This window comes from Nannobrachium achirus (genome assembly GCF_963921795.1).
Source record: "Nannobrachium achirus genome assembly, chromosome: 12".
NCBI classification, from domain to species: Eukaryota; Metazoa; Chordata; class Actinopteri; order Myctophiformes; family Myctophidae; genus Nannobrachium; species Nannobrachium achirus.
Window position 1 is genome coordinate 12831927 of NC_137832.1, and position 26942 is coordinate 12858868.

The window sequence follows — 26942 nt, forward strand, 5'->3', positions numbered from 1 at the left end:
AGAAAAAGTGATTGTTAAAATGTTTTCATTTGCTTCGTTCTATTGTTTTATCGCGTTTACCGTGCTAAAATGTGGGGCATGCGTACGCATGGGGGCATGCGTACAAGTGGCTAAATATGTCTTTTTAGACACAATAAGCCAGCAGTTTCTTTATTGCTATTTACAGTAACACTTCTAGCCCCCATAAGTCACATCCAACCATGAAAGGTTGCGTTGTATCTTGTGAATGGGCTTATTCTGTGTAAAATGACATATTTAGCCACTTGTAAGCATGCCCCCATCCACTGAAATAAGAATCTCTAAAACAATAGAAAGAAGTAAATGAAATCATTTTAACACTCATCTTTTATATTCTTTAATTACAATCTAAAATATGAACCCTTGTTGTAAAAAACTAAAGTTGTCCTTTAACCCAGTTGCTTTTCTGATACACTCGGACTGAAAGACCTGCAAAAAACATGCATTCTCCCGTTTTGAGTGGCCAAACAGCATTTGCCAAGCCTCCAGGTCTAAAGTTAAGGCATAAGCTTCATGCTCCACGGAGCACTCATTCCATTCCGCCATGACAGCCCCTGATAATGTCACTGTTGTGAGGTGCTGACTCCTCCAAGCTGCTATGATTAGGATTTCAGTGAAGCGTGCTCTGTACCAAATGCTGTGGAGAGAGGAACCAAAGTGAACTCACTCATAGGACTAATAATGCCACTAATAAGCAACAATGTACTCGACTCATTAGAATGCTGTACACTGACAAATACATGCGTACAGAAACAAGGCAAATACATGGAAACCAGAGCCCTCTATTGCAGTGGTTCTCAACCTGTGGGTCGGGACCCCCAGGGGGGTCCCCTAGTTATTTTGGGGGGGGTTCCCAGATGATTACCTTAATGTGCAACATTGTTTTCTCACTCAAAAGTGAACAAACCAACATAAAGTTTTAAGTGAATAGAGGGTATCTGTACATTTCTAAAGTGACAATTTATGGACTTTTTTTTAATACATCTAAAATTACAAATTATATACATTGGTCAAATTGTCAAATGTTAGAGGCTGAAATTGTGAAAATAGCAGATCTACATGCTCACAACGCCTCGCAAATTCACAATAGAACCATGTTATACAAAATGTAATGCCTCAACTCTCAGTGCTCGTCAGGGTGGGGAGGGGGGTCCCCAGTTAAAACTTGATTATTTTGGGGGTCCCGGCCTGAAAAGGTTGAGAACCAGTGCTCTATTGGAGAGTGGCGCCAACTCTGTTCACTTCATGGGGCCAGGTCTTCTATATACATCTATTGGTGAATAGTGACAAAGCGCGAACCAGAAGTTTACAGAATGCATTGGAGTCTATGAGGGGAAAAGTGACATTTCGAGTTACATGAGCCACGTGACAAGCGCTGCACTGACCCTGCATTGGCAGAACTCTCTAATACAATAGGCTCTGATGGCATATACAGTAACTATGCAACTTTATTCGCGTTGCGAGGCGTTGTGAGCATGTAGATCAGCTATTTTCACAATTTCTGCCTGACAATTTGATGACAATTTGGCCAATGTTTAATTTGTCATTTATTTTAGAAGTATTAAAAAGTCCTTAAATTGTAATTTTAGAAATGTGCATATACCTTATATACACATACTTTGTTGGTTTGTTTACTGTTGAGAGAGAAAACAATGTTGCACATTAAGTTAATCATCTGGGGACCCCCCAAAATAATTTGGGTCCCGACTGGTATAGTGTATATAGGTCTATCGTTGCTGTTGGGCAGAAATATCAACTTTGTTAATGCGTTTTTTTTTTTTTTTTTTTTTTTTTTATTAGTATATATTTTTGTAAATTAATACTCATATTAATGGTCTATTTGCTGTGTGTTCTTTTGTCTCTTGCAGGATTTCTTATTCGGTGCACGTCTCTGACGATTACCCAGGTAAGACCCTCCCTCGTCCAGTCGAGTTGCTTAAAGGGATATTTCACTTTCAAAAAAACTTTTGGTAATTTTATCATCTAATCAGGCTGAATACCCTGAACTGTTTTTTAATTAGCTTGATTGAATATTTAGATATTTGATGTAAATGTTACCAGGCCCTCCAGGCCCAGGGCCTCTCCCCACACACACCCATTGTAACTTCAAACTTCATTTTAACCATGATAGATTCATTAAAAACACCCATAATTTTTTCTGGTGACTCATACTACCCAATTCTTTCTGGTGACTCAAAAACACGGCCTGCTCACGTATTAGGAGGGTAGTATGAGTCACCAGAAAAAATAATGGGTGTTTTTAATGAATCTATCATGGTTAAAATGGAGTTTTAAGTTACAATGGGTGTGTATGTGGAGAGAGGCCCTTCCACTGCTCCCTGTTGAAAGTGGAATATCCCTTTAACCACTTAAACCCCATATGGTTGACCAGAGTACCGCAGGGCCTCTATTCTAGTGTCTTTTCTGTTACATTGTGGTGAGCACTTTTGCTGAAAATAAGCCAATCTACTATTTTCTGCGAAAGCTTTCCCCACAATATGGATGCTGGGGTTTAACACTTGCTATCAGGCACGTACGGTGCACACATATACATCAAATGCCCCCTTTCCATGCCATAAACTGCCTGAACTCGAATGCAGCATTTTATGTTGAAAGAATTGCCACCTCTGTATAGTTCATGCCGTACGCCACATCTCCAGTATTGACTTAATTATGCTTAGTTCAGTGTGTTAGTTCTCACCGAAAATAGCCGACCTCCAAGCTCACACTACTGCTTAGAAACCTATGTGAGCAATGTGTTACACTACTTCTTAGAAACCTTCTGGGGCGGAAAAGCATAGACATAGGGTGCGTTCGGAAATGCGCACTCAACACACTGGTGTGCCATGTTGTCGTTCGTTTATTCTGTGCACTTGGTGCGTTGTCGTTTCGGACATCCACTTCGCTGTGCACCAGGTGTGCTGAGTGCACGCACTCAACGACCCTACTCAGAAGTTGTGTTTGTTCAGTGTGGTGCGTCGGCGTGGTGTTTTGATTGGTTGGTTTTCATGGCGGTGTCTCGCGCTTCTCAGCTGTGAACAATGGCGTTGGAAATGATAACAAAATGCACCATTTGCTGCTTTATTGGTCCTTTGGGCTTTATTGTTCCACACGCATCAACTTGTAAACTAGCAGCAGGTAGGCCAATGTTATGAATTAAATTACCTTTCAATACCAAGGTTAAGTTAGCAACTGCTGCTTTTCAGAAAGTTTTCCGACTGAAAAAGCGCACAGCTGCCTCTTAACTGGTCGTTCGTAAATAAGCCACACTGAATGCACTCTACAAAGTCACCGCCCACTGCACTCACTACACTTTGATTGATTGATTGAAGACTTTATTAGAAGTTTGCATAGGAAAAGGTACAGTTTCATGACGGTACAGTTCACTGGTACAAGGTCTACTAAAAGGAGATCCATGAAAAGACTAAGCTTATTTCCACTGGAAACCATTGAAGTATCTCATATAACATTGAATGACAGACAAATAGAACACAGTACTATGCAGTAGATATGTAAAGAAAAACAAAAAAGAAAACAGTAAGTCTAAACAAGCAGTATATACAAAGAAGGGGCAGGGGAGGGTAGGGTTGGGCTAGGTTCATTTTTTTTTTACCAGTTGCGAACGGCTGCTGCCTGTAAGTGGTTTTTCAGGGCAATTTTAAAGGATGCTAGTGATCCACACTCCTTTATGGCCTTCGGTAAGGCTTTCCACATTTTGGTGGTATAGCAGAAAAACGAGTTTGACCCTTTGTTGGTTTTTACTCTGGGTTGGAAGTGATCTGTGGCGCTGCCTCTGGTGTTATAATTATGGACATCCTTAATGTTTATAAAGTATTTTGACAGGTACTTGGGTATCATAGTGGTGTAGTGTATCTTGTACACCAGGCCCATTGCAAGTTGCTGTACTCTGTCATCTACTCTGAGCCACCCCACTCTTAATTGGTGAGCACACACCCGGTGCGCATTTCCGAACGCACCCATACTGTAGAAAGATAGACACCTCCTCCGGCTCTGGGGCTTTGATAAATAAGGATTGGCATTTTTTTACGGAATTCTTCCGCTTACGTCACCAAAACGGAAGTTCGGTATTGGCCAATTAAGGCCGGGACTCCTTTTTTTCCCCAGAGAACTTGCTTTGGCAATGTAAATGTTTGTTTTCTCATGTTGCCAATAAATATCCTTTGAAATGAATTGAAGTCCCGGAAAAGATGTGCTGTGATTGGCCAGTAGTCACTTTGAGTGGCAGCGTGCCTTCCGCACTTCTGCGGAAAAAAAAAAGCGCCAACGCTTTTTTACCAGTCGCTCCAATGAACTGCATCAGCGGAAGAGGTATCTAGCTTTTTATATCTACAGTAAAGAAATAGCAGACTATATGCTCACAGCGTGGCACTCGGTGCCGCAATGTGAGCTTGTATATGGTAATGCATGATAATGGTTAAACGTAATTATGCCTAATAATGCGTTCCCGGCTTTATGCGTTAAAAGCACAACGACACTTTAGTTGTCGTTATGGGCAGTGGTGGAAAAAGTGCTCAATTTTTTTACTTGAGTAAAAGTATCAATACTGCAATGTAGAAATACTCCGCTACAAGTAAAAGTCCAGAATTCAAACTTTATTAAAAGTACGAAAGTATTGGCATCAAAATGTACTTAAGGTACCAAAAGTAGAAGTACAAAATGTTTGAAAATAGCAGATCTACAAGCTCACAACTTGCTGTGAGCTTGTAGATGTGAGCTTGTAGGGGGCCAAGGTATAGAATATGGCTAAAGTGCATTAATGTATGTTTTATAATATAATCATTTATATCTGCAAAGTAACTAGTAACTAAAGTTTTCAAATAAATGTAGCGGATCGAGTAAAAGTACAATATTTGGATCCGAGATGTAGTGGAGTATAAGTAAAAAGTACTGGAAATATTCCTGTAAAGTACAAATACATCAAAACTGTACTGAAGTACAGTACTTAAGTAAATGTACTTAGTTACTTTACACCACTGGGTTTGGGTTGGGTATGGTTACCATGGTAACTCCAACTTTTAGTCAGATATCTTCAGTGGATTGATTATAAATAGACGTGCCAAAGATAGCCCTCCTCATTGACTTACATTGCACTCCTCTCAAAGTCACTTACACAGCACACCCATGAAACACCGACAGAGAGGATCCTCCTGACAAAGTTTAAAATGTTTTACTTAATGTGACTTTCCTGTTCTACCCCGGATTTGAACCCTGGTCCCCTGCAAGTGCTGACATTTTTCTTTTACCTAATAGTAGGGATGGGACGATAAGCCATATTATCATTTATCGTGATAAAAAACACTTGCGATAATCGTATTGTGGAGATTTAATTTGTTGTGATATCGTCCTCCGTCATGCACTGGGATCAATTCACCTTAAATTTGCTGAGCTGCATATCCGGTACCACTTAAACCCTCCATAATTGTTAAAAGGTACTTCCTAATATATGTACTTGATACAGTCTTTTTTTTCACTATCAAGTTGCCAAAAAAATAGACGATCTACAAGCTCACAACACGTCGCGATGCTTGTAGATCTGCTGTTTTTTTGGCAAATGTTCCGCCTCGGGATAAAGGATTTTGATTATCGCGATAATATCGTAAATCGCGATTTCTTTTGTCACAATAATCGCAATATGAAATGTTCATATCGTCCCATCCCTACCTAATAGACCCTGTCTGCTTGCTCAAAATTGAATTAATTTCTGTGAAACCAGAAACCAGATTGTGTCAAAGGTTTTGTCCAACCTACACACAGGATCTAGATAGAAATCACGGTGGCGCAGTCGGTCGCCTCAGAGCTAGAAGGTCCTGGGTTCGATTCCCGCCGGTGGACGCTGTGGGCGTGTTCTCTCCTCCGCATCATCAGTGCCCACACCCTAGGTGGGGTTGGCGAAAGGGCCTTTCTGTGTGGAGTTTGCATGTTCTCCCCGTGTCTCCTAGGGTTGATACCCTCACAAAAACATGCAGTAATCCTGGTCTCTATACTGCCTCCCCCTGGCCAGCCGGGGCGCCTGATGGAGGGGAAAGGAACTGGTTGGAATAACATGTTCCTTCCATGCGCTGCGTCCAACCGGGGAAGCTCCCCCCCTGTAAGGTGATAAGAAGCGGCATGCTCACTCCTCATGCACTGAAGGAAGCATGAGCTCTGTTCAGGGCCCTCCCCAGGTTGGCAGAGGGAGAGCAGAGCCCAGCATTACAGCTTAGGCAATTGGCACCGGGTGAAAAATGGGTTACAAAATCGTGGGATACAAATTGTAGAAAAAAATAAAAAAGTCCCAATAGAGGGAGACCATATAAAACCACTGCACTTGTATAAGCTGTAGACACATTTCCAGACAACGTCGCACTGATAAGAACCAGTATATGCGCGTGCAGGTCGGAGGCAAAAGAAACCGACCGCTCATAAGATGCATTGTAAAAGTGGCCACAGCCTAGACATGCATCCCATCAAGCTTTCAGATGCTGTTTTTTCTCCCATAATCCATTGTGGAGGACGAATTCTCAAAATGAGCCTATGTTATTTAGTCTGGAGTTGTACTTTAAGACCTAGGCTACTCAAAAACAGCATTTCAGAGCAGGAGAGCACAGAATGGATTCTGTGTTATCGTCAGCGTTCATCTAGTCTAGTGCACTCAACCTTTTTTCATGTCAAAAATTGTAGTGCCAGGGAAAATGTTTTGTGCCAGGGAAGATTTAACTTCTAAAATTATCATGATCTTTCTATAAAAAAAGAAAGAAAGCTGATTTGTGCCGTGCTGTGAACTTCTACATATGCTATTTCTTGAATAGCCAACGTACTGTAAGAATGGATAAAGCGGTGAAAATGATTGTGATGCATCAACACATTTTGAACGTTGAGAACCGCTGTTCCAGTGCACACTAAGGCCCCGTTTACACGAGAAAACCACAAAATGAAATGTCAGACATGCCTTCCGTTCAAACGAGAAGAGCATTTTCGGGGGTTGGAAATGCAAAAAGGAAAACCTCTTCCCAGGGTGAAAGTCTTTGAAACGATCCTCCTTGCGTTTCCATCTAAACGCGCGAGAATACAGGGAATCCGCAAAATGTGTGATGGCTTTAGATGCTGCAAAGGACAGCAGTGGAGCCTGTACACTGTCATGGTGATTAGGTACACAAATGCTGTGTGCGCGACATTTTTCCGTTTTCTCTAGAGACCGTTGTTGTCTAAACGTGGCCTAAAGCTGGCCTTACATTAGCAGATAATCGGGCGATACGAAATCGGGTAGCATCAAACACTACAGGATAATTGTTTAAGATTCTCTTAACAGGTAATCTAAACGCACTCACACTAGCCGATTTAAAACGACACTACAGGATTCTATCCAGATTGAGTCGGGCTGAACACAGCAATAATAAACAATATAAGGAATACAAAATACACACGCATGCACACAAACACATTAATGATATCGCACAACAGGGGGAAAAAAAAAACACTTCAATACTGTATGTGTGTCTCATTTTGATGATAATATGAGTTCACTTTTACATGTTTCATGTCTATCCATGGATCTGTTCAACTCTCTGACTTTTCCCCTCTCTCTCCACTGCTAAAATAGTCAACTCTAGCCTACTCTGCTGCTGCGCTTTGCTATATATGATTACTCGTATGACTGTAGCGCACAGAAAATTTAGATCTCCAAGACCACAGCGTGTCCTGCCGCGCCACGTTGTAGGGCTTGTAGATCAGGGTTCTGTAGGAAACGGCTGTGTAGGCTACTTTGACTTGCAAGAGGAAAGCGGGACCTGTGCAGTTCCCAGTATGTGACTGGTAGCGTTTCTGCTGTTTCTGGTTGATATTAAACGAGAGAGAGATAGAGAGAGAGAGAGGGGGGGAGAGATGGAGAGAAAGAGAGATCCGTCCCTCAGATACTATGGTCAGACTCAGATCAGCGGCTGTCGCCACCAACAGTCCCTGTGTCTTGCTGTCATTGGCTGTCATTCTCTCGGTCTCCCGCTGCTGTTCCATATACCAAAAGCGATCCAGAAAAATATCAACATTTTTGAAAAGAGTCGGGCTGTCCCCTATCGTCCTGCGAGCCTCTTGGCTGAGCTCAGATTGGATCTGTGAACCCTCACACTAGACCGGGGGTCAGCAACCCGTGGCTCTAGAGCTGCATGCGGCTCTTTAGCGCCACCCTAGTGGCTCCCTGGAGCTTTTTAAAAAATGTATGAAAAAGAAAAAAAGATGGGGGGAAAAAAATATTTTTTGTTTTAACGATTTTTTTATCGTCACTGTTGGGCAGAAACCTTGTATCTCCAAGTTTCAAATTTGTATGTTTTTTTTTTGCAAAGTAAAGCCCTGCTTCCTCATACAAGACTGACGCACAAAACGCCTCGCGGTGCGAGGCGTTGTGTGCTTGTAGATCTGCTGTTTTCACTAGTTTAGTTCATTTTTTAAATGATAAATACAAAACGAAGTTTTGTACATACAAGGTTTCCACCCGACAACAACGATTTATAAGGCTTTTATAATTTTTTGCGGCTCCAGACATATTTGTTTTGGGGTTTTTTGGTCCAATATGGCTCTTTCAACATTTTGGGTTGCCGACCCCTGCGACTAGACAAAATTTATGCCCGACAATCAGGCCTGTGTCAGACACAGTCCCCCCGATGCTCAGGAGGGTCATTAAATGCCCAATTATCCGCTAGTGTGCGGCTACCTTAACTCAATAAGAGCCTGTGAAGTTGGTGTTTTTTTTTGGCAGAGGAAATTGATTGTTGAGTGCCAAAGGGGTCAAGGCCACGGGTCACGTCGCCGCAATCTCCGCCCTGGCCTCGGCCCTGACCCAACACGCTCGTTTATGTGTTCATTAACTCCATGAGCTATTAAGGTCTGTGTGCTGACAAGATAGCCACTTTGGGTCGTGTCACACAAAGAAGTTAACGGCCACGGATGATTACTCGCTCATTATATGGGCAAACTGTGGCGGTGCGGGAATTCACCGGGACAGCAGTTCTCAAATGTTTTCATATCAAGGATCCGCAAATTAATGTTTTTGACTGTGGATGCCCGACTGAAAATATTCGGTGCCAGGGACCCCTCATAGAAGATCTGTATCGTTAAAATGTTTCAAAAAAGATTCAACATTCAGCAATTTTCTTTTTCTTTTTTTTTTCTTTTTCTTTTTAAATACCAGATCCACAAAGTCGCAATTGTGGCGCCTTGAGCTTGCAGATCGGCTGCATCCTTTGGGAAATTGACTATTTAATTCACATCTATATAATGTTTTATAAAATGTATTATTCTAATCCAGTGTTTCTCAACCACTGTGCCTGGGGACCTTTGGTGTGCCCCTGAGAAGGGTAAAGTGTGCCTCTTGAAACCGCTTGAAAGCCAGTATTGTATTTATCATTTTAAAAATCATTTAAACTAGTGAAAACAGCCGATCTACAAGCACACAACGCCTCGCGGTGCGAGGCGTTGTGTGCTTTTAGATCTGCTGTTTTCACTACTGTTGTGCGACAGCCTTGTATGATGAAGCAGGGCTTTACTTTGCGAAGAAACATACAAATTTGAAACTTGGAAATACAAGGTTTCTTCCAGAGAGTGACGATATTTACACCCCCGTAGTATGTTGGTGTGCCCATGGATTCTTGGGACATGAAAAGTGTGCCTATTGCAGAAAAAAGGTTGAGAAACACTGATCTAATCAACTGTTGCACCCGTACTACAGTATGTTATAGGCAAATAATAGTGAATGTTAAACATTTCATTGCAGACAACACCTACGTGTCCAACTCTGAAAATGATGACGAGGTTCTAATCACCACGGATCCAATTCCAATTATTTTCCATCGCATTGCAGCAGGTAAGTACAGTAAGTGCCTGATTGCTGGCAATCTCCGGTACTGTACCCATGCTGTACCCTATTAACAATAAATGTTCATAATAGTTTGACATTAGTTCTGGCATTCTCATCATTAGGATGGACCTTATAGTCAGGGAATATTATCAGAATACCTGTCAAAGCTGGGAATAAATATAAAAAAAATTGCATCACATTCAACGCATCACCCTCAATAAATGGCAGAAGACATACAATATACAACACTCTATAATCTCGACAGTGCTTGCATAATAGTGCAGGACAAGCGGAAAGGGAAGTCAGATACTGTACTGAACTGTTGTTTTTCCGAGCAATTAGTCTATTGAACAAGCCGGCCCGGGCGGCCATCGCGTGTCTCATTATGCGTCTTCATCGCTCGCTAAGAGTTGTTGGGACCGTTGCTGCTGATAAATTGCGTTTGTGTGTAAACTGTGCCATAGCTCAAGGGCTCCCACACTTCTTTTCAGGTCGCGAACCCCCCAAAATAATCATATTTGAAGTGGGGACCCCCCACCCCACCCTGACAAGGGCTTTGTAGGCATTACATGGAGTTTGACTCTGTTCCACAGAAAAATATGTGAATATAGCCAAATTGCAACGCCTCGCGCGTTGTGAGCTTGTTCATTGGCTGTTTTCTAAATGTTTGCCTCTTTCTTATATTTAACAATTTGTCTTAACTGGAAGCGACGTTGGAGGGCTGGTCTGAGGACGACCTAGAGATAGAGATTACATTCAAATGTGCAGGTATCCTGTATACTATACACCTATACTGCAAATGGTAAATGGTGCATTTATATACTGCAGTGCCTTTATCCAAGGCACGTTACAATGATCTTTCATTACACATTCACACACCAAGGCAGTGCTGGAAAAAGTAAAAAGTAAACGTATCAGTACTGCATTGTAGAAATACAAGTAGTAGAAGTTCAGAATTCAAAATTGACTTGAGTAAAAGTACAAAAGTATTGGAATCAAATTGTACTTAAAGGAGTAGTTCACCCCCAAAATGACTTTTTTTCTATTGATTAGTCATGCCATGGAGACTAGAGTTCAATACTTTTTTTTGTTTTTTTCACAAAAATGTGATAACAATAAATTTACCCCCATTCATTTCCGGATGGTGACCCGTTTCGAAACGGGTCACCATCCGGAATCAATGGGGGTAAACTTTTTGTCTTAGGAATGTGACAAAAACCAAAAAATATTATTGAACTCTACTCTCCATGGCATGACTAATCAATAGAAAAAAGTCATTTTGGGGGTGAACTACTCCTTTAAAGTACTAAAAGTAAAAGTACACAATGTTTGAAAATAGCAGATCTACAAGCTCACATGCGACGCATTGAGGGACACAGCACTGCCCCAATAAATCTGCTTGGCACCGGACTACAAAATGATGTCATGGCTTAAGAAGACCATAGGACAGGGTTCCCCAATAGGCGGCCCGCGGGCTACTGTCTGGCCCACACCAACCCCAGTAATAATGGTGGTATAAGAGCAGCAACAACACTAGTATATTGTCGTTGTCGGGTGGAAATCTTGTATCTCCAACTTTGTACGCTCTTTCCCAAATCATACAAGGCTGTCGCACAAAAGTAGTGAAAACAGCAGATTTACATGCACACAATGCCTTCGCGGTGCGAGGCGTTGTGTGCTTGTAGATCGGCTGTTTTCACTAGTTTAAATAATTTTTAAAATGATAAATGCAAAACGAACGGTTTTGGACGTACAAGATTTTCACCCGACAACGAAGATAATCTGAACTGTCACTGGAGTAGCGAGAACGCCGCCACCGCCCCCTGCAATGCTGTGGCCCTCGGCTTGATACCCTAGAGTCAGTATCTTGCTCAAGGACACTTTTGAACCAGTAACTCTGGAGTGATGGAACTAGCGGCTGCTCTACCTCCCGAGCCACTGTCACCGCCTGTATGTTGGTCTGTTATGTTGTTAAATTACAGTAAAATAACTACAAATGCAAAATTTTACAAAATGTCTCTTTAACAAAGCATTATAATTATATTCTCCACACTTGTATCTCCCCATCTTGACGAAATGGTATATTTCCAGGTTCCGCAGGTCAGCTGCACAGGTGCAATGCATTATTGTCAATTGTGGCACGTTTACTAACATGCTAAGTTTAGCTGCACTTGAAAAACCATTCCAGGCTGCCATATCCAGCCCAAGAAACCGTAGAAACCTGTGTAAAAAACTGACATTGTTTACAGACATTGTGAAAATAGCCGATCTACATGCTCACAACGCCTCGCGCTGCGAGGCGTTGTGAGCATGTAGATCTGCAACAGGTTCTCACCCCTATTGCGTCATACAACCGACGCGATCTTAAATACCGAATGCTTCTCACCATAGACGCGGACGGATTGCCTAATGTCTCAAGGGTTAGACGCATTGGGTGGTCTAAGAAGAAAGAAAAAAAAGTAGTTCCTGATGCGGGATTCGATACGCTCTGAAGGCTTCTTGGTTTACCAGCCACCCGTCGCTACCGTTCACGCCACTATAAACGACGGAGCGGCGCCGTCTCAGGCGGCGATGACCCCCGTGAGTCGCCACCGAGGCGAGCGATAGCGAGCCGAGTTGCCGCGACGAGCGGTGGGAACGCCGCATGAGCCGACTCAGCCGCGTTACCGAATTACGTGCCGTTATGGACAGAATAGTAAATCTTGACCAGGGGACTGCTTCCGCCTCCGAATGTGGCTCAAAGAAGGGACTACGTTATCATTTCACGTTTTGTCAAAGATAAAAGCACAAAAAAAAAGGTACTTCCCAGTCACTCTCGTTAGCTCAGTCGGTAGAGCATGGAGATACAAATCCAGAGACCGGGGTTCGATTCCCCGTGACGGCCGTCAGTGAAAAATCTTCCAGTAAACACATGTCGGCGCATGCGTACTAAGACTCTGTCTCGTCCAAAAACTCTCCGTCTCCGTCGCACCCTAGACGCAATAGTCACTCCCAAAACTTCACAGGGGTGAAGCAAAGGAAAGAAAGACACGGCGTTGGGAGGGTGAAGCAAAGGGAGTGAGAATGGGTTGAGATCTGCTATTTTCACAATAGAACCGTGTTATCCAAAATGTAATGCCTATTTTCCATGAGGACTCCCATCTTTGCCATACCCTAGCTTTTGCTGAACTGACGCAACTGCATTACCAAAAATAATGTGTGGACCCCACCCCCAAATTGTTGTGAAATAGAACATGTTTCTACTTAAACTGAACAGAGCTGCCTTGGAAGTTCACCGTTTTGACTCCTACAACAAAGTAAATTGAACTTAGAACTAGGGCTGTCACGATTATGACACTTTACATGACGATTTTGTCACTCAAATAATTGCGATTAATGATTTAATTGTGTTTTTGTCGTTGTTAATTACATTTCTTTTTGGGTTTAGGCTTTGAAGTTGCACATGGTAGACACGTAACCTAAATATGCAAAGAAAGTACTGACATATTTGACAACTTTATACTTAAAAAAAACAACATGGATAGTGGAAATAGCCGATCTACAAGCTCACAACGCAACGGTCTTGTATGATGAAGCAGGGCAAAAGACGTACACATTTGAAACTTGGAGATACAACGTTTCTGCCCGACAGTGACGATATTTTAGTGATTATGTTGCGAGGAAAATGTTGAGATAATAGCCATTTTGGTTAGAACTGACTGAAAATAACTTTTTTCAAGTGTCCAAATAAATCCCAAATATTATCAAATGATCTCGCACCCTTGGACTGCCGTCGCGTCACCCACTTTGAAAATCCCTGGTGTAAGCAACTAAACCCTCCCCAAAGAGCACCTGTATGAACCCAGTAAACCCACCTGAGGCACATTCTACAAATAACTTCTAAATCAGTTAGTTCAGACACTTTCAAGTTTGTCTTTTTCTTCAAAAAATGATAAAAAGCTTGTAGAGCCGCTACTTTTGAACAGCTAACGTGGAAATCTAAAATGACAGAGTTGATAAAGTTCATGAATAATTGTAGCAGGAGACGGTTTTAGTTGAGCGGAAAGGATGAGTTTGTAACAGCTCTTTATACAGCCCTGACAGTCTGAGAACAGAGCAGGTAATGAGGAGAATGGTTTGGTGTAGATAGGCCATTCTCTCACCGTGTGAATAAATATCGCTGTTTAGTCTTTTGTCTCCGGTTTCTCTAATTGGCCGCGTGTGTGTGTGTGTGTGTGTGTGTGTGTGTGTGTGTGTGTGTGTGTGTGTGTGTGTATGTGCGTGTGCGTGTGTGTGTGTGAGTGAAATGCAAAGTGAGAATAACAGCGCTGACACCAAACTGCTCTGAACGGATTTGTCTCCTCGTTATTTCTCTCCCGACAGAGATCAAGCTGAGCAATGATGCAACCAGCGGCCTGTCCATCAAGACCAAACTTCACATAGAGAAGAACCAGGTAGGATGGCATCCGTTACTCTACCGCAGGGGGTTCTCAAAGTGGGTGCCGTGGGCACCCTAGGGTGCCGTGGCGCAGGTCCAGGGGTGCCACGGAATGCTTTGATAGCATTTGGAATTGGGGATGGGACGATATGAAAATGTCATATCACGATTATTGTGACAAAATGAATCACAATTTAAGATCTTATCGCAATAATTAAAATCCATTATCCTAGGGCGGAACATTTGCCAAAAGAAATTGCAGATCTACAAGCTCACAACACGTTGCAACGTGACGCGTTGTGAGCTTGCAGATCTGCAATTTTTTTGGCAAAGACATTTGATAGAGAGTGAAAAAAAAAGACTATCAAGTCATTTACCAATTATAGAGGGTTTAAGTGGTACCGGATATGCAGCTTGGCAAATAAAAGGTGAATTGATCCCAGTGCATGACAGAGGACGATGTCACAATAAATTAAATCTCCACTATACGATTATCGTGAGTGTGTTTTATCACGATAAATAATATCGTCCCATCCCTATTTGGAATTCATCAATATCACTTCACTATGCTTGGTAAAACAGACCTGATTTCCACTATACTTGATGGGTTCTTTTTCAGCCAACTCTCTTCACCAAAAAAAGATCTACGAAGCAGATCTACAAGCTCACAACATGTCACGTTGTGAGGCGTTGTGTGCTTGTAGATCGGCTATTTTTGGTGAACCTTCTTCCCCCCAGAATAGGTATGCTGGGGTTAAAATGGTCTAAACGCCAAGTGTAAAGTTATTTTCAGTCAGATCTGATGGAAACGGATATTTCTCTGTGACATAGCCTCCCGTAGATGTAAAAGTCGCGACCGAGTATTTCCCGGTGAGTTTAAGGCAGCGCAACGGTGGGGGCTTGGGAGTGTGGGGAACACGCACCACTGACTATTGCTGATGATGGAGAGGTTATATAGCTTGAGAGGCACTCTTGCCGATTTAGTAAGAGACTCGTCGCCAATTGCAAGATATTTAAAAGTTATTTGGGGCCATGATTATATCCTTTTCTTCCCTCAACTAGACTAAGAATTTATATTGTCTGTCTGTGTTATTGTTTACAACCACAATTATTCACGTGTGGCAAGATCGCGGTTCACTAGTTTTTAGTAGCCTATAATAGTGTAGGCTTAGAAGCCTTTTCCGAAGTTAATTTAATGTTTTCCATTTAATGATTTCCTTTCTCCTCATCTAATCTTGCGCTAATGCACGCAACTGTTTTTGCCATGTTTTAAGGCCGTGTAGGCTTTTCAGAAGTTAATTTAATGTTCTCAATTTAATGGTTTCCTTCATCGTCATCTTCCGCTAATGCACGCAACTGTTTTCGCCAGGTTTAAGGTCTTATTTTAGTTGTTTCTTTCTCATAAGCTCGCAACCCTCCTTGCCCATCGGCCCCCACCGTTGCGCTGCCTTAAACTCACCGGGAAATACTCGGTCGCGTAAAAGTCGTTGGCTACAATTGCTAGTTATAGTGGGTAGTACTCGACACCAGAATATGTATTAGAATATTAAGACCAGAGGACCAGATACATAAAAGTTAACAGTTCTATTTATTAACTGGCAGCAATGGCATGGCATGGCAACATATGTGACCGAACACGGCTGATGGCTAGTCATTGACATTTTTTTTTCATTTGAAAGCTGGGAATCATAGCTACAAAATGATATATTGGTTGTAGAGATTGACCCAACAGTTTTGAAGATATGGCTTATAGAATGATGCCATGCTGAAATACTACTTTTGAGATATTCAAGTAAATACATTTCTAACCTGCAATGACCTGACTCCGCCACATGGGGAAGTAGAGAGCACAATTCAATTCAAAGAAGCTTTATTGGCATGAGAACACAAACGTTTACATACATGCTAACTTGGAGAACTTGGCTATTTGTACTTTACTTTAGTAAATCCAATTTCCAATATTTTAACTTCTACTCCATTAGGCCAACATTTTAAATTACTTAAATGGCCACTTCACCTCTGGGACAACCCTATCTTATTTTATTGTTGTTTGGGACATGATCAGCACAATCCTGTGTTATTTTTTGTGTTCAATCTGTGTTTTTAGATATTTTAGTATTTCAGCATGACTAGTGATGCATTCTGCATCATCAGTGATGCGTTTTGCATCATATGATGCAAAACGCATCACTAGTACACGCTGAAATACTAAAATATCTCAAAAAGCAGATTGAACACAAACAATAACTCAGGATTGTGTTGATCGTGTCCCAAACAACAATAAAATAAGATCGGGTTGTCCCAGAGGTGAAGTGGCCCTTTAAGTAAATGAGAAAAGGAAAGTATTTCTTCCTATAGTGGCACAAAGTTCTATAGGGGCACCCATTTTCGTCTAGTCCAGGTTGCTCTACGGCAGGGATACTCAAACTTCTGAACCGGTGGGCCACATTACAAAAATGACAAGGGGCAGCGGGCCGGTAAAATCTCGCTCTTTCGAACGAACATCATTTCGACCGGAGGGTTAGCGACTCACCCCACGGAGGTTAAGGTTAGGATAAGGGTTAGAGTTGGGTGTCGAAAAGATGAGATGTAGAAACAGCGAAGCTATCCCCCGCGGGCCAGTTGATACAATGACATTACTTGATAACCTATGTATTCTGCCATTGATATTCTGTCAATGGCAGAATTTGTAATCAAAGTAATTTGATACATTTTCTCTCTTTTTAATAATTCTGTGAAATTAGCATATTCCACAAAAACACCAAAACAAATTAATGTATGTTTGTCTGCTATTTGTCTGGGTTGATATCTGTCTGCCTGCTATCGAGTTGGATAACATTAAAGATAGCTGAGCACAACTCTCTTTCAATTGCTTCACAATGCTATTTATGATGTTGCCACATTCAACACAAATGGCTTTTTACAGAAAATAAACTAAATAATTTAACTAAAATAAACAGGAAAATAAAATAAAATCAAACAATCTAGTTAAAATAGATTACCCAGACTGTTAAGCTACCAAATGGCTTATGATGCAGTTGTTAAGTAGAGCTACAGTACGTCTCTTCATTTGCATTAGGCCTACAATAACATTTTGGGTATGCTAATAAGTTGGGCAGAGGCAGAGCCACTGGTAAAAAAAAAAGAGAGAGAAAAAAAAAACTGCGAAAATCGGCGATTTCTATGGCCGCTTTCAAGATGTTTTGGCCATTATCTTGGGAACGCATGGTCCAATCTGCTCAGTTTAAAGCTTGTTGGATGAGCAACTTTGAGGAAATTAAGGTGGTGGGCCAGTCAAAATTGTGCCGGCCCGCGGGCCGAAGTTTGAGTATCACTGCTCTACGGGAATGCACGTCTAGATACGTGCGCACGTCTAGATACGTGCGCAACAACATAACTCGTGCCCTATTGAAATTGGTCAGCTAACTGTTAGCTAACTTAGCTAAGTGCTTTATGTAACATGGTTTCAGTGTTTGTGTAACTTCAGTCAGAAGGATAATCTGATTCTGACCTGATAATAAACCACAATCTACAGGCTTAACCGCCTCGCGTTGTGAGCTTGTAGAAGAGCAACAATAGAGTTGGGTTGTGTTTTGTTCCATGTGTATACGGTGCCTACGTTAGCCTGCAGCTAGCGCTTAGCTAGCGTTAGCGTTAGCCGTTAGCCACTAATAGACAGTCATCCAGAATAGTCTAATAAGTCAACTTTCCGACGGCGAGGGAACGATTGCATTCCATGTGTCCTTCTGATGGATTTTTTCCCCTGGCTGTCATTCCTGTCAATGTTTTATTGTCCAAAAAAACGCTCTGAACATTAAAACTAGATATTTTACGATGACACTGCTCTATTCAATGCTAAGCTAACTCAACGACAAAGGATGCACTGTTTGTGGAAGTCAAACACATAGGTCACGAGTCGAAGCCAATCAGACGCCTCCAGGCAGGAAACGGATCCCTTTTTCCAAAACTCGAGAAGAAGAACAGCGGAATAATAATTAAATAAATAATAGATTAAATCATTATAACAACGTAACGTGGTTCATTTGTTACATACGTGGCATTAAATGAACAAGATACATACTGTGGTTTGCATCGCTAAGTAATGGAGTCTCGATATTACCGCATTTGGCTACAAATGGCTAACAAAGGTTGGTGAAAACTAGCATGTTAGCTGTATTCCGGGAGGACCAACATAATAATGTCCCGTTCTTTCACATTAACTCTCCTACTGCCAGATTATTTATTTATTTATTGGGTCTGGCGCCATCAAAAAGCGGCTTACCTTTGCGACGTTATAGTAGATAGACAGACAGACATTTATTTATTTTTTATTTTTTTTTTTGGTTGTGCAATAGTGCACTTTGGTCTGCCAGGCAGCAGAGGGCGGCGTCATGCGAGAATGAATGTGAATTGTCCTGCTATGTGTTGCCGTACATTCAGAGCAGTCACTGGCTACAGAGCCTCCGGGCCAGAGGAAATCAACAAGGAAGTGAATTGTTCTCCGTTGATCTAACGCATAATGGATTTTTTACACCATCACAGCGGAAAATGTGTTTACAGTAAACGGCCGCGCGACCCCTCATCAGCTTACAGTCATCAGACGAACGAACCGAACGAGCGCCGTATTGGCATCGAGGTTCTGTAAAAAATGGGGCGAGCGTTATCGTTCAAAGCGTGGGGAGAGTTAATTAAAAAAAGTCTTATTTACATGCAGAGTAGAGGATGACACGGGAGTGGATTTTCACTCCTGTCCCGTCCCACTCCTGCAGAAAAAATCCTGTCCCATCCCAATCCTGGGCCACTCCCGTTCATGTCTAATTTTATAATGTTCGCAGTTCACAGACCTCACTTTCCTGTGCAATTTATTTCTGCGATTTGATGAACTGGTCTGGGATGATTCCCGCTCCTGCCCACTCCTGTTGATTTTCATTCCTGTCCCGTCCCGATCCTGGCATCTATACTATAATTTTGCGAATGTCTGTCTGAGTGTCTGTCTGAGTGAGTGTCTGAGTGAGTGTCTGTCACAGCGTTTCTCCTCAGTGGCTGGAGCAATTGATCTGAAATCGCATCACCATTAGCATATGAACACACCTGACATAACTGTGAAGCCCGTTTGTCACTTTCACAAATCGTATGCTGTATATTAGCATTTTTATGCTGTATCTATATCTATTCTGCATCTAGCTTGAGGCTCATCTATTCTGCATCTAGCATGAGGCAACATGTTTAACCAGCTCTCTCTGTGTGTGTGTGTGTGTGTGTGTGTGTGTGTGTGTGTGTGTGTGTGTGTGTGTGTGTGTGTGTGTGTGTGCAGGCAGGCGGTTGTGTGCGTGGGCGGGTGGGCGGGCGGGCTGGGGGGGGGGGGGGGGGGGGGTAGCCATTAAACGAAACGGGTATTTCTTACATCGATGCTCCTACATATTATCATGCAAGCACCAGTTAAAGTTACTTTCCATCCCTCATATACTGTATGCACAGTGCACATCCCATAACCCACACACTGCACATCATTTTGGAGCTCATATCTTTGAACGGGTAAGGGCTACAAATTTGACTCCTGTCCTGCGGGAATCCCACGGGACCCAAGGGAATTCCTGTCAAATGTCATCCTCTAATGCAGAGTTAAGCTCTGGCGTTGAAGTGAAATGTAGCCTAGATATTTTGAGATGCTGTTGTGGCGTTATTACATTTTAGAGAAAAAAACAAAACAAAACGTCATAATAGCTCCAGTGAATAATGGAGCCTCCCGAAATGACTGCCCCCGTGCTACGCTGGGTCACATTATGGACATGGTGATGTGGCATGGTACTGAAGATGATGATTTTAAGCTATGGAAGTAAAGAAACAAACAATCAGTAGATCTACAAGCTCACAGTGCTGCACCTAGTGCTGCACCTAGTGCCGCACTGCGAGCTTGTAGATCTGCTATTTTTTGAACATTTGTGCAAGTCTTTGAATATTTCAAATCCTTCTGAGGTTTTTTGAAAAACCTATGTTTCTAATGTCAGTGGTGCTCAAACCTTTTCATGTGATGGACCCCCAAAATGATATGTATTTGGCCACAGACCCCCATCTCAAAATATTTAGTTCCAGGGACCCTCCAGAAGCAAAATTTGCTGAAAAAGAAATCGCTTAAAGAATACATATATTCAAAGATTTGCACACATTTCCACGACTTTTCAAAAATAGCAGATCTCGCAGCGCGGCACTCGGTGCCGCGCTGTGAGCTTGTAGATCTGCTATTTTTCAATAGCTAAAGTAATAATGAAGCGCCCCCCCTTTGGTCTTTGGCTCAGGTTACAGAGGGGACCTGAGCCAAAGACGTTTGAGAACCACTGACTCTACCGCATGTCCAGGCCGCCTGACAATTATCTGCGGAAAGGTGTTGTCGGACAGAAGCCACTTATCGCGTGTCACGCAAAAGCAGAAAAAAATAGCAAAAACATAATATATATCAGATCTATTTTTGTTATCTCAGAACTTTTGTGAAAGTTAAAGTGGTTAAGAAAAGCTTGTGACTAAATATAATAACTACATTGGATCCTTTGGAAAACAGGTTATTTTTCTTTTCCATTTCCTTAAAAGTAAGTGCCTTTGACATGCAAGGTTTCCATGTGACGGTGATGATGATTATGTCAAGGCTAGGGCTAGCCTAGTTGTTATAGGCGCTGTTCTAGTTCTGCTATACACAAACCTTTTCATGTCCAGGACCCCTAAATGATGTGTTTGACCATGGCCTTGTGCCCACAAGAGAGGCTTGTTCAAAATGATTCAAAGATTTTAACAAGGTCACAATCTCGTGAAAGAATACTACCGCATTGATGCCTAAGTTATGGCCCATAGAAAACAGGCCGTTTTGATGAGAAAAGAATCCAAGATAGACCTGTATCAGTTTTTCCGCAGCAAAGATTCTGTATTGGTATTCACCTTTGCTGCTTGGTGCGTTGAATGATTGAACGCTCCCACAATAATGAGAAGGGGGAAAAAAACGCACATATTGGCCATTTTAACACAGGGAAGCCCAAAACGAGTGAATGCCAGCAGAACAGTATTGCAGGCCATTTTGGCACATTTTCTTAGGGCGCTACCCACATGTTTAAAGGGGAGATATAATGGACCGAAGTTACGCTTCCTAACTTGTTGTGCGTAGTTTATATACTATTTGACCAAGTGAAATGTGTTTATGTTTATACTCTCCAGAGGGCCTTGCTCTCCGGAGGGCCTGATTCCCCAGAGAGCCTGGCTCTCCAGAGGTCCTGGTGAATGTGACTCAATTGCGCAATATCGTGCAATTCAACAATATCCTTAGTGCCTACTCTTCAGCGGTGTAAAGTAACTAAGTACATTTTACTTAAATACTGTACTTAAAGGAGGACTTCACCACTTTTCAACCTATCTTCATATAATAGGTCCTTACTAATGTTCATGATAAAATATCAAAAAAATGTTTTACTCAGTCTGGGTCTCATAGGAGAGCTGTGGGTGGGTCAAATCCTTCCACCGGTGACATCATCAATGGGAAATGCAAGCTAATAGAAACTGCAGGCTTTATATTCCTAAAAAAGTTGCAATGTTAAAGTGGAAGCCATTGTTCTCGCAATAATAAAAATTGAAATATTTTTTTCAAAAATATTGTTTAAAAACGATCTGTCAAACGATGATGTCTATGCTATGTTCAGATGCACTGATAACAGACATGCACTTGTATTAGCGATGGGACAATATGAACATTTCTTATCACGATTATTGCGACAAAAGAAATCGCGATTTACGATATTCGCAATAATCGAAATCCATTATCCAGGGGCGGAACATTAATTTTGCCAAAAAAATAGCAGATCTACAAGCTCACAACGTGTCGCAACGCAACACGTTGTGAGCTTGTAGTATCAAATGCCTACTCACGGTATACCAGCAATCACATTGATTTGTCCATATATGGAGATCTCTGAGAGCAGTGAACACATTGCTGTCTCATATATTAGTGAACAGTGCCCCCCAGTGGCGACAGGGGGCGAATCAGGCTTCAACCATGTCCGTTTTGTGGAGGCTTCATGTCCGTTTTTGTCCGTTTTGTGGAGGCTTCATGTCCGTTGTGTGGAGTGTGGGCGTGGCTCTTAAAGGAATGTATATATAAGATAGACTGTTGCATCCCCTCTCAAATGAGCACTTGCCCGGTCGGGCAACCTGAAAGCAAACTCCACCTGCCCGAGAATTTTATTTACCTGCTGGGGACAGGTGTGCAAACCTTAGTGCCAATGCCTGCGTATCGTCCCATCCCTAACTTGTATTGAACTGTCCAAAAGTGCTGAAAAATGAAACAAACTGAACTGAACTGAACTGAACTGAACTGAACTGAACTGAACTGTGTGTGTGTGTGAGACAGCGAGGCTATGCAGATGACAGTGTGCTGTGTGTGTCTTCCAGGTCAATTATGCACCAGAGGAGGACTCCGAGGGAGACAATGACTCGGAGGAGTTCTACTATGGAGGCCAGGTAACACAGCGACACTGCACTTTAACGTTGACTCGGCACTTTATTGCTTTGTCACTTTTCACTATTACTGCACTACACTTTAATGTCGATTCAGCACTTTATTCCTATTAACTATTAACTATTAACAACTGCAGTACACTTTAACATTGACTATATTCCTTTATCACATTTCACTAATAACAAGTGTACTACACGTTAATGTTGAGTTTGTCGACTACTGCTTTATTTTCATGTGTACTACACTTTAACACTTTCCAAGCCACGGGGAGCCACTTAATATTAAAACCGTTTTATACCGGACATCTGAGCAAGGATGTCTCAGCCGCGCCGTAATTTACCGTACTGGGTCATTAAAAACGAAATAAATTATTTTTATCCGAAAATCGGCGAGCGTCTAACCTTCCTTAGTCACCGCTCGTCCATCGATAGCGCATGGCTCCTCTGACATGAAGCAGAAGTGACGTCAGGTCCTTTCCCTGTAATAGCTTCCCAGCTCCCCATGCACTTTCTGTTTAGACGTTAGTGCTAGCATAGCTGGAGTGCTGGGGGCTAAGCTAGCGAAAATGTTCATATCTACTCTAGAGTCATACTTGGATTATTTGAGCCGACTTTTACGTGAACGGATCGCGCACGCGAAACGCACGGGGAGAAGATGCGTCGGCCGAAACCAATGCAGATGGAGAAATTTGGCTGGTGACTGTGGTGAGAATACAACGGGGATCGCGTGATGGTTATGGGGGATGAAGACTACGTGATATAGCGCTGATGGTCTTGTAAAATGAATGCAGTTCAGATCATAATATAATAGAAATTTCACGGCTAATCTACCGACAAGCCATTCTATTTCGGCATAAATAGAATGTCGTCATACAATGAAAATCCTTTTGAATTGTTAATACAGAGATTCATTCATTGCAGAATGAATTTAAAACTGCAAATCTCAACTCTGACAGAAACCAAATGGACCTGTTTCATTTGTAGACTGTCAGAATTACATATTTGTGAGGTTCAATTTAAACCTCCCAAAAGGAACCCAGAGAGTCCCTGTTCTGTTACTCCTTTTTATTTTAGTTTTTGTTACATTGTAATAACCATAAAAACCAACATGAAAAATAAAAGATTGTGTATCGTGGTACCGCTTTGACAAATATTGTGATATTGTATTATTCCATGTCGCCCACCCCTAGTCTCCCGCCACTCCTTTCCACTGGGACAGACCGATCATCCACATGAATATAAAATGTTAAAACATGATCGGGATCTTTGGACCGCACACAATAGAGCAGGGGTTCCCAAACTTTTTTGTCTCAGGGCACCCCATAAATATTTTTTTAATCCGAGGCTCCCCTACATTATACTTTTCACTTCCAGCACCTTATATTTATAGACGGGTTTCTAGTCCACGTTACACTGATAAAACTAGATGCGTGCGCAGGGTCCGTACCAAAATTAGCCAATGAAACCAGCGCTCCCCAAAACAACAGGTTTGGGGATTGGACGGAATTGATTACATGATACAGTCAGCTGTGCATTTAGTCTCAATGTTTGTAAACAAGAAACCCGTCTATAGCATATCGTCGTTGTCGGGTGGAAACCTTGTATGTCCAAAACCATTCGTTTTGTATTTATCATCTATAAAATGTACTAAACTAGTGAAAACAGCAGATCCTAGTGAAAACAGCAGATCTACAAGCACACAGCGCCTCGCATCGCTAGTTTTGTGCGACAGAGGTTCTGCCTGACAGTAATGATATTTTAGTGATTATGTTGTGAGGAAAACATTGAGATAATAGCCATTTTGGTTAGAACTGACTGAAAATAACTGTGTACTTCAAGTTTAAAAAATATACTAAATATTTGTTCTGTTCAAGTGTCCAAATAAATTCCAAATATTATCAAATGATCTTGCGGCACCCCTGGACTGCCGTCGCGGCACCCCAGGGTGCCCCATCACCCACTTTGAAAACCCCTGCAATAGAGGGATAATAACTCTCGATCTAAACTGGGTCTTTTTTCCATCTACACCCAACCAAAACACAGACGATCTACAAGCTCACAACGTGCCACGTTGTGATATTCCCTCAGAATACGGACACTGTAGGGTTCAAGTGGTTGACATGCACAAGCAGGGGTTGGCTATTGATTCTAAACATGGGTTTCCCAGTTAATTCCCCAGCCCCTCTCGCAAAGACATCGGGCCATGCAGGCTCATGAATGAAACAGAGCGAGTGTGTAATGTGTGTGTGAGACTGATCAGTGTTGTCACAGCTCAGAGGGTGACTCATAAGCCAGTGGCAGAGGAGCAGCACTTGTAGCCATGTTGCAAACTGTGTCAGAGTAGTGGATGTTTACAGTTCTCAAAGTGGGCTCCTTGGGGGTAGCGCTGTCACAGTTATTACATAACCGTCTAATCGCCATTATTTGACATAATCGTGATTATATTTCATAATTGATCATATATTAGAAAAAAAATAGCTGAAAATAGTAGATTTACAAGCTCACAACGTGTCGCATCGTGACACGTTGTGAGCTTGTAGATCGGCTATTTCCACTATCAATGTTCTTTTTTAAAGGAGTAGTTCACCCCCAAAATGACTTTTTTTCTATTGATTACTCAAGCCATGGAGACTAGAGTTCAATAATATTTTTTGTTTTTTGTCACATTCCTAAGACAAAAATTTGATTCGAGTAAATTTTCCCCCATTGATTCCGGATGGTGACCCGTTTCGAAACGGGTCACCATCCGGAATCAATGGGGGAAAATTTATTGTTATCACATTTTTGTCTTAGGAATGTGACAAAAACCAAAAAATATTATTGAACTCTACTCTCCATTGCATGAGTAATCAATAGAAAAAAAGTCATGTTGGGGGTGAACTACTCCTTTAAGTATAATATTTAAGTATTTAAGTTGTCAAATATGTCAGTAATCTCTTTGCATATTTAGGTTATGTGTCATATCTGCCATGTGCAACTTCAAAGCCTAAAAGCCAAACAGAAAGGCAATTGTCAACGACAAAAACACAACACAATTAATCGTCATATAAAATGTCATAATCGTGACAGCCCTATGCAAAGCCCTGATCCTTAAGTGTTTCCCAGTGGTGGAAAAAGTACTCAAATGTTTTACTTAAGTAAAAGTATCAATACTGCAATGTAGAAATACTCTGTTACAAGTAAAAGTCAAAATCTACTTGAGTAAAAGTACAAAAGTATTGGTATTAAAATGTACTTCAAGTAGCAAAAGGAAAAGTACAAAATGTTTGAAAATAGCAGATCTACAAGCTCACAATGTGTCGCGATGCGACACGTTGTGAGCTTGTAGATCGGCTACTTTCAAATAGCCACGGTATAAAATAGGGCTAAAGTGGATTAATGCATGTTTTATAATAGTATAATTTATATCTGCAAATTAACTAGTAACTAAATTCTCAAATAAATGTAGTGGAGTAAAAGTTCAATATTTGGATCCGAGATGTAGTGGAGTAGAAGTAAAAATACTGAAAACTGGAAATACTCAGGTAAAGTACAAATACCTCAAAACTGTACTTAAGTACAGTACTTAAGTACATCTACAGGTACTTAGTTACTTTACAGTTTACACCACTGGTGTCTCCATTGTGGTCAAGCTATTACTTTGCAACTTTCACTAAACTTTTTCAACGTTTCACAGTGAGCTGACGTAAACACAGACAGGCACACGCACACACACACACACACACACACACACACACACACACACACACATTTACAGCCACGCAGGCTTTCGTGAATTTATAGGTAGATTATGGAAACGACATTTCGGAGACTTGCGGACATTTTTCCAATGAATCTTGTGAAGTGATAAGCAACGGCAATAAAACGTCTCAGCCCCGCTGAAGTGTGTGTGGGCAGCTATTCATGTCACATCACTGCGTCTCCCCTGTAATGACAGCATTTCTTTCTTTATTATTATTATTTCTTTGTTGGTTCGTGACAGCACTCGGTTGGTTTTGATCTAAGGATAATAAACCGCTATTTAAGCTGCCAGTGGCGCGCATCACTTCCAAACGGATTCATTTGTGATTCCTCCACACAATGCTACTATAATTATTCCATGAGCTGTTAAGAGAGACACCGTCACCTTGTCTGCCCTGGAAATGAGCCTGCTTTCCAGATATATCT

The 26942-nt window shown here is 41.7% G+C and overlaps 1 protein-coding gene across 1 annotated transcript in view; it reads left to right on the forward strand.

Moving 5' to 3' along the window:
• The window catches only part of parp8 (poly (ADP-ribose) polymerase family, member 8), a gene marked incomplete at its 3' end in the record, with an annotated part of 110574 nt that overhangs the window by 35291 nt on the left and 48341 nt on the right, over window positions 1–26942 (forward strand). Inside the window, exons 3-6 of the mRNA XM_080738456.1 lie at window positions 1887–1924; window positions 9782–9871; window positions 14228–14298; window positions 22710–22778. Of these exons, the coding sequence (XP_080594582.1) occupies window positions 1887–1924; window positions 9782–9871; window positions 14228–14298; window positions 22710–22778 (268 nt within the window). The remainder of the gene's footprint in view (window positions 1–1886; window positions 1925–9781; window positions 9872–14227; window positions 14299–22709; window positions 22779–26942) is intronic.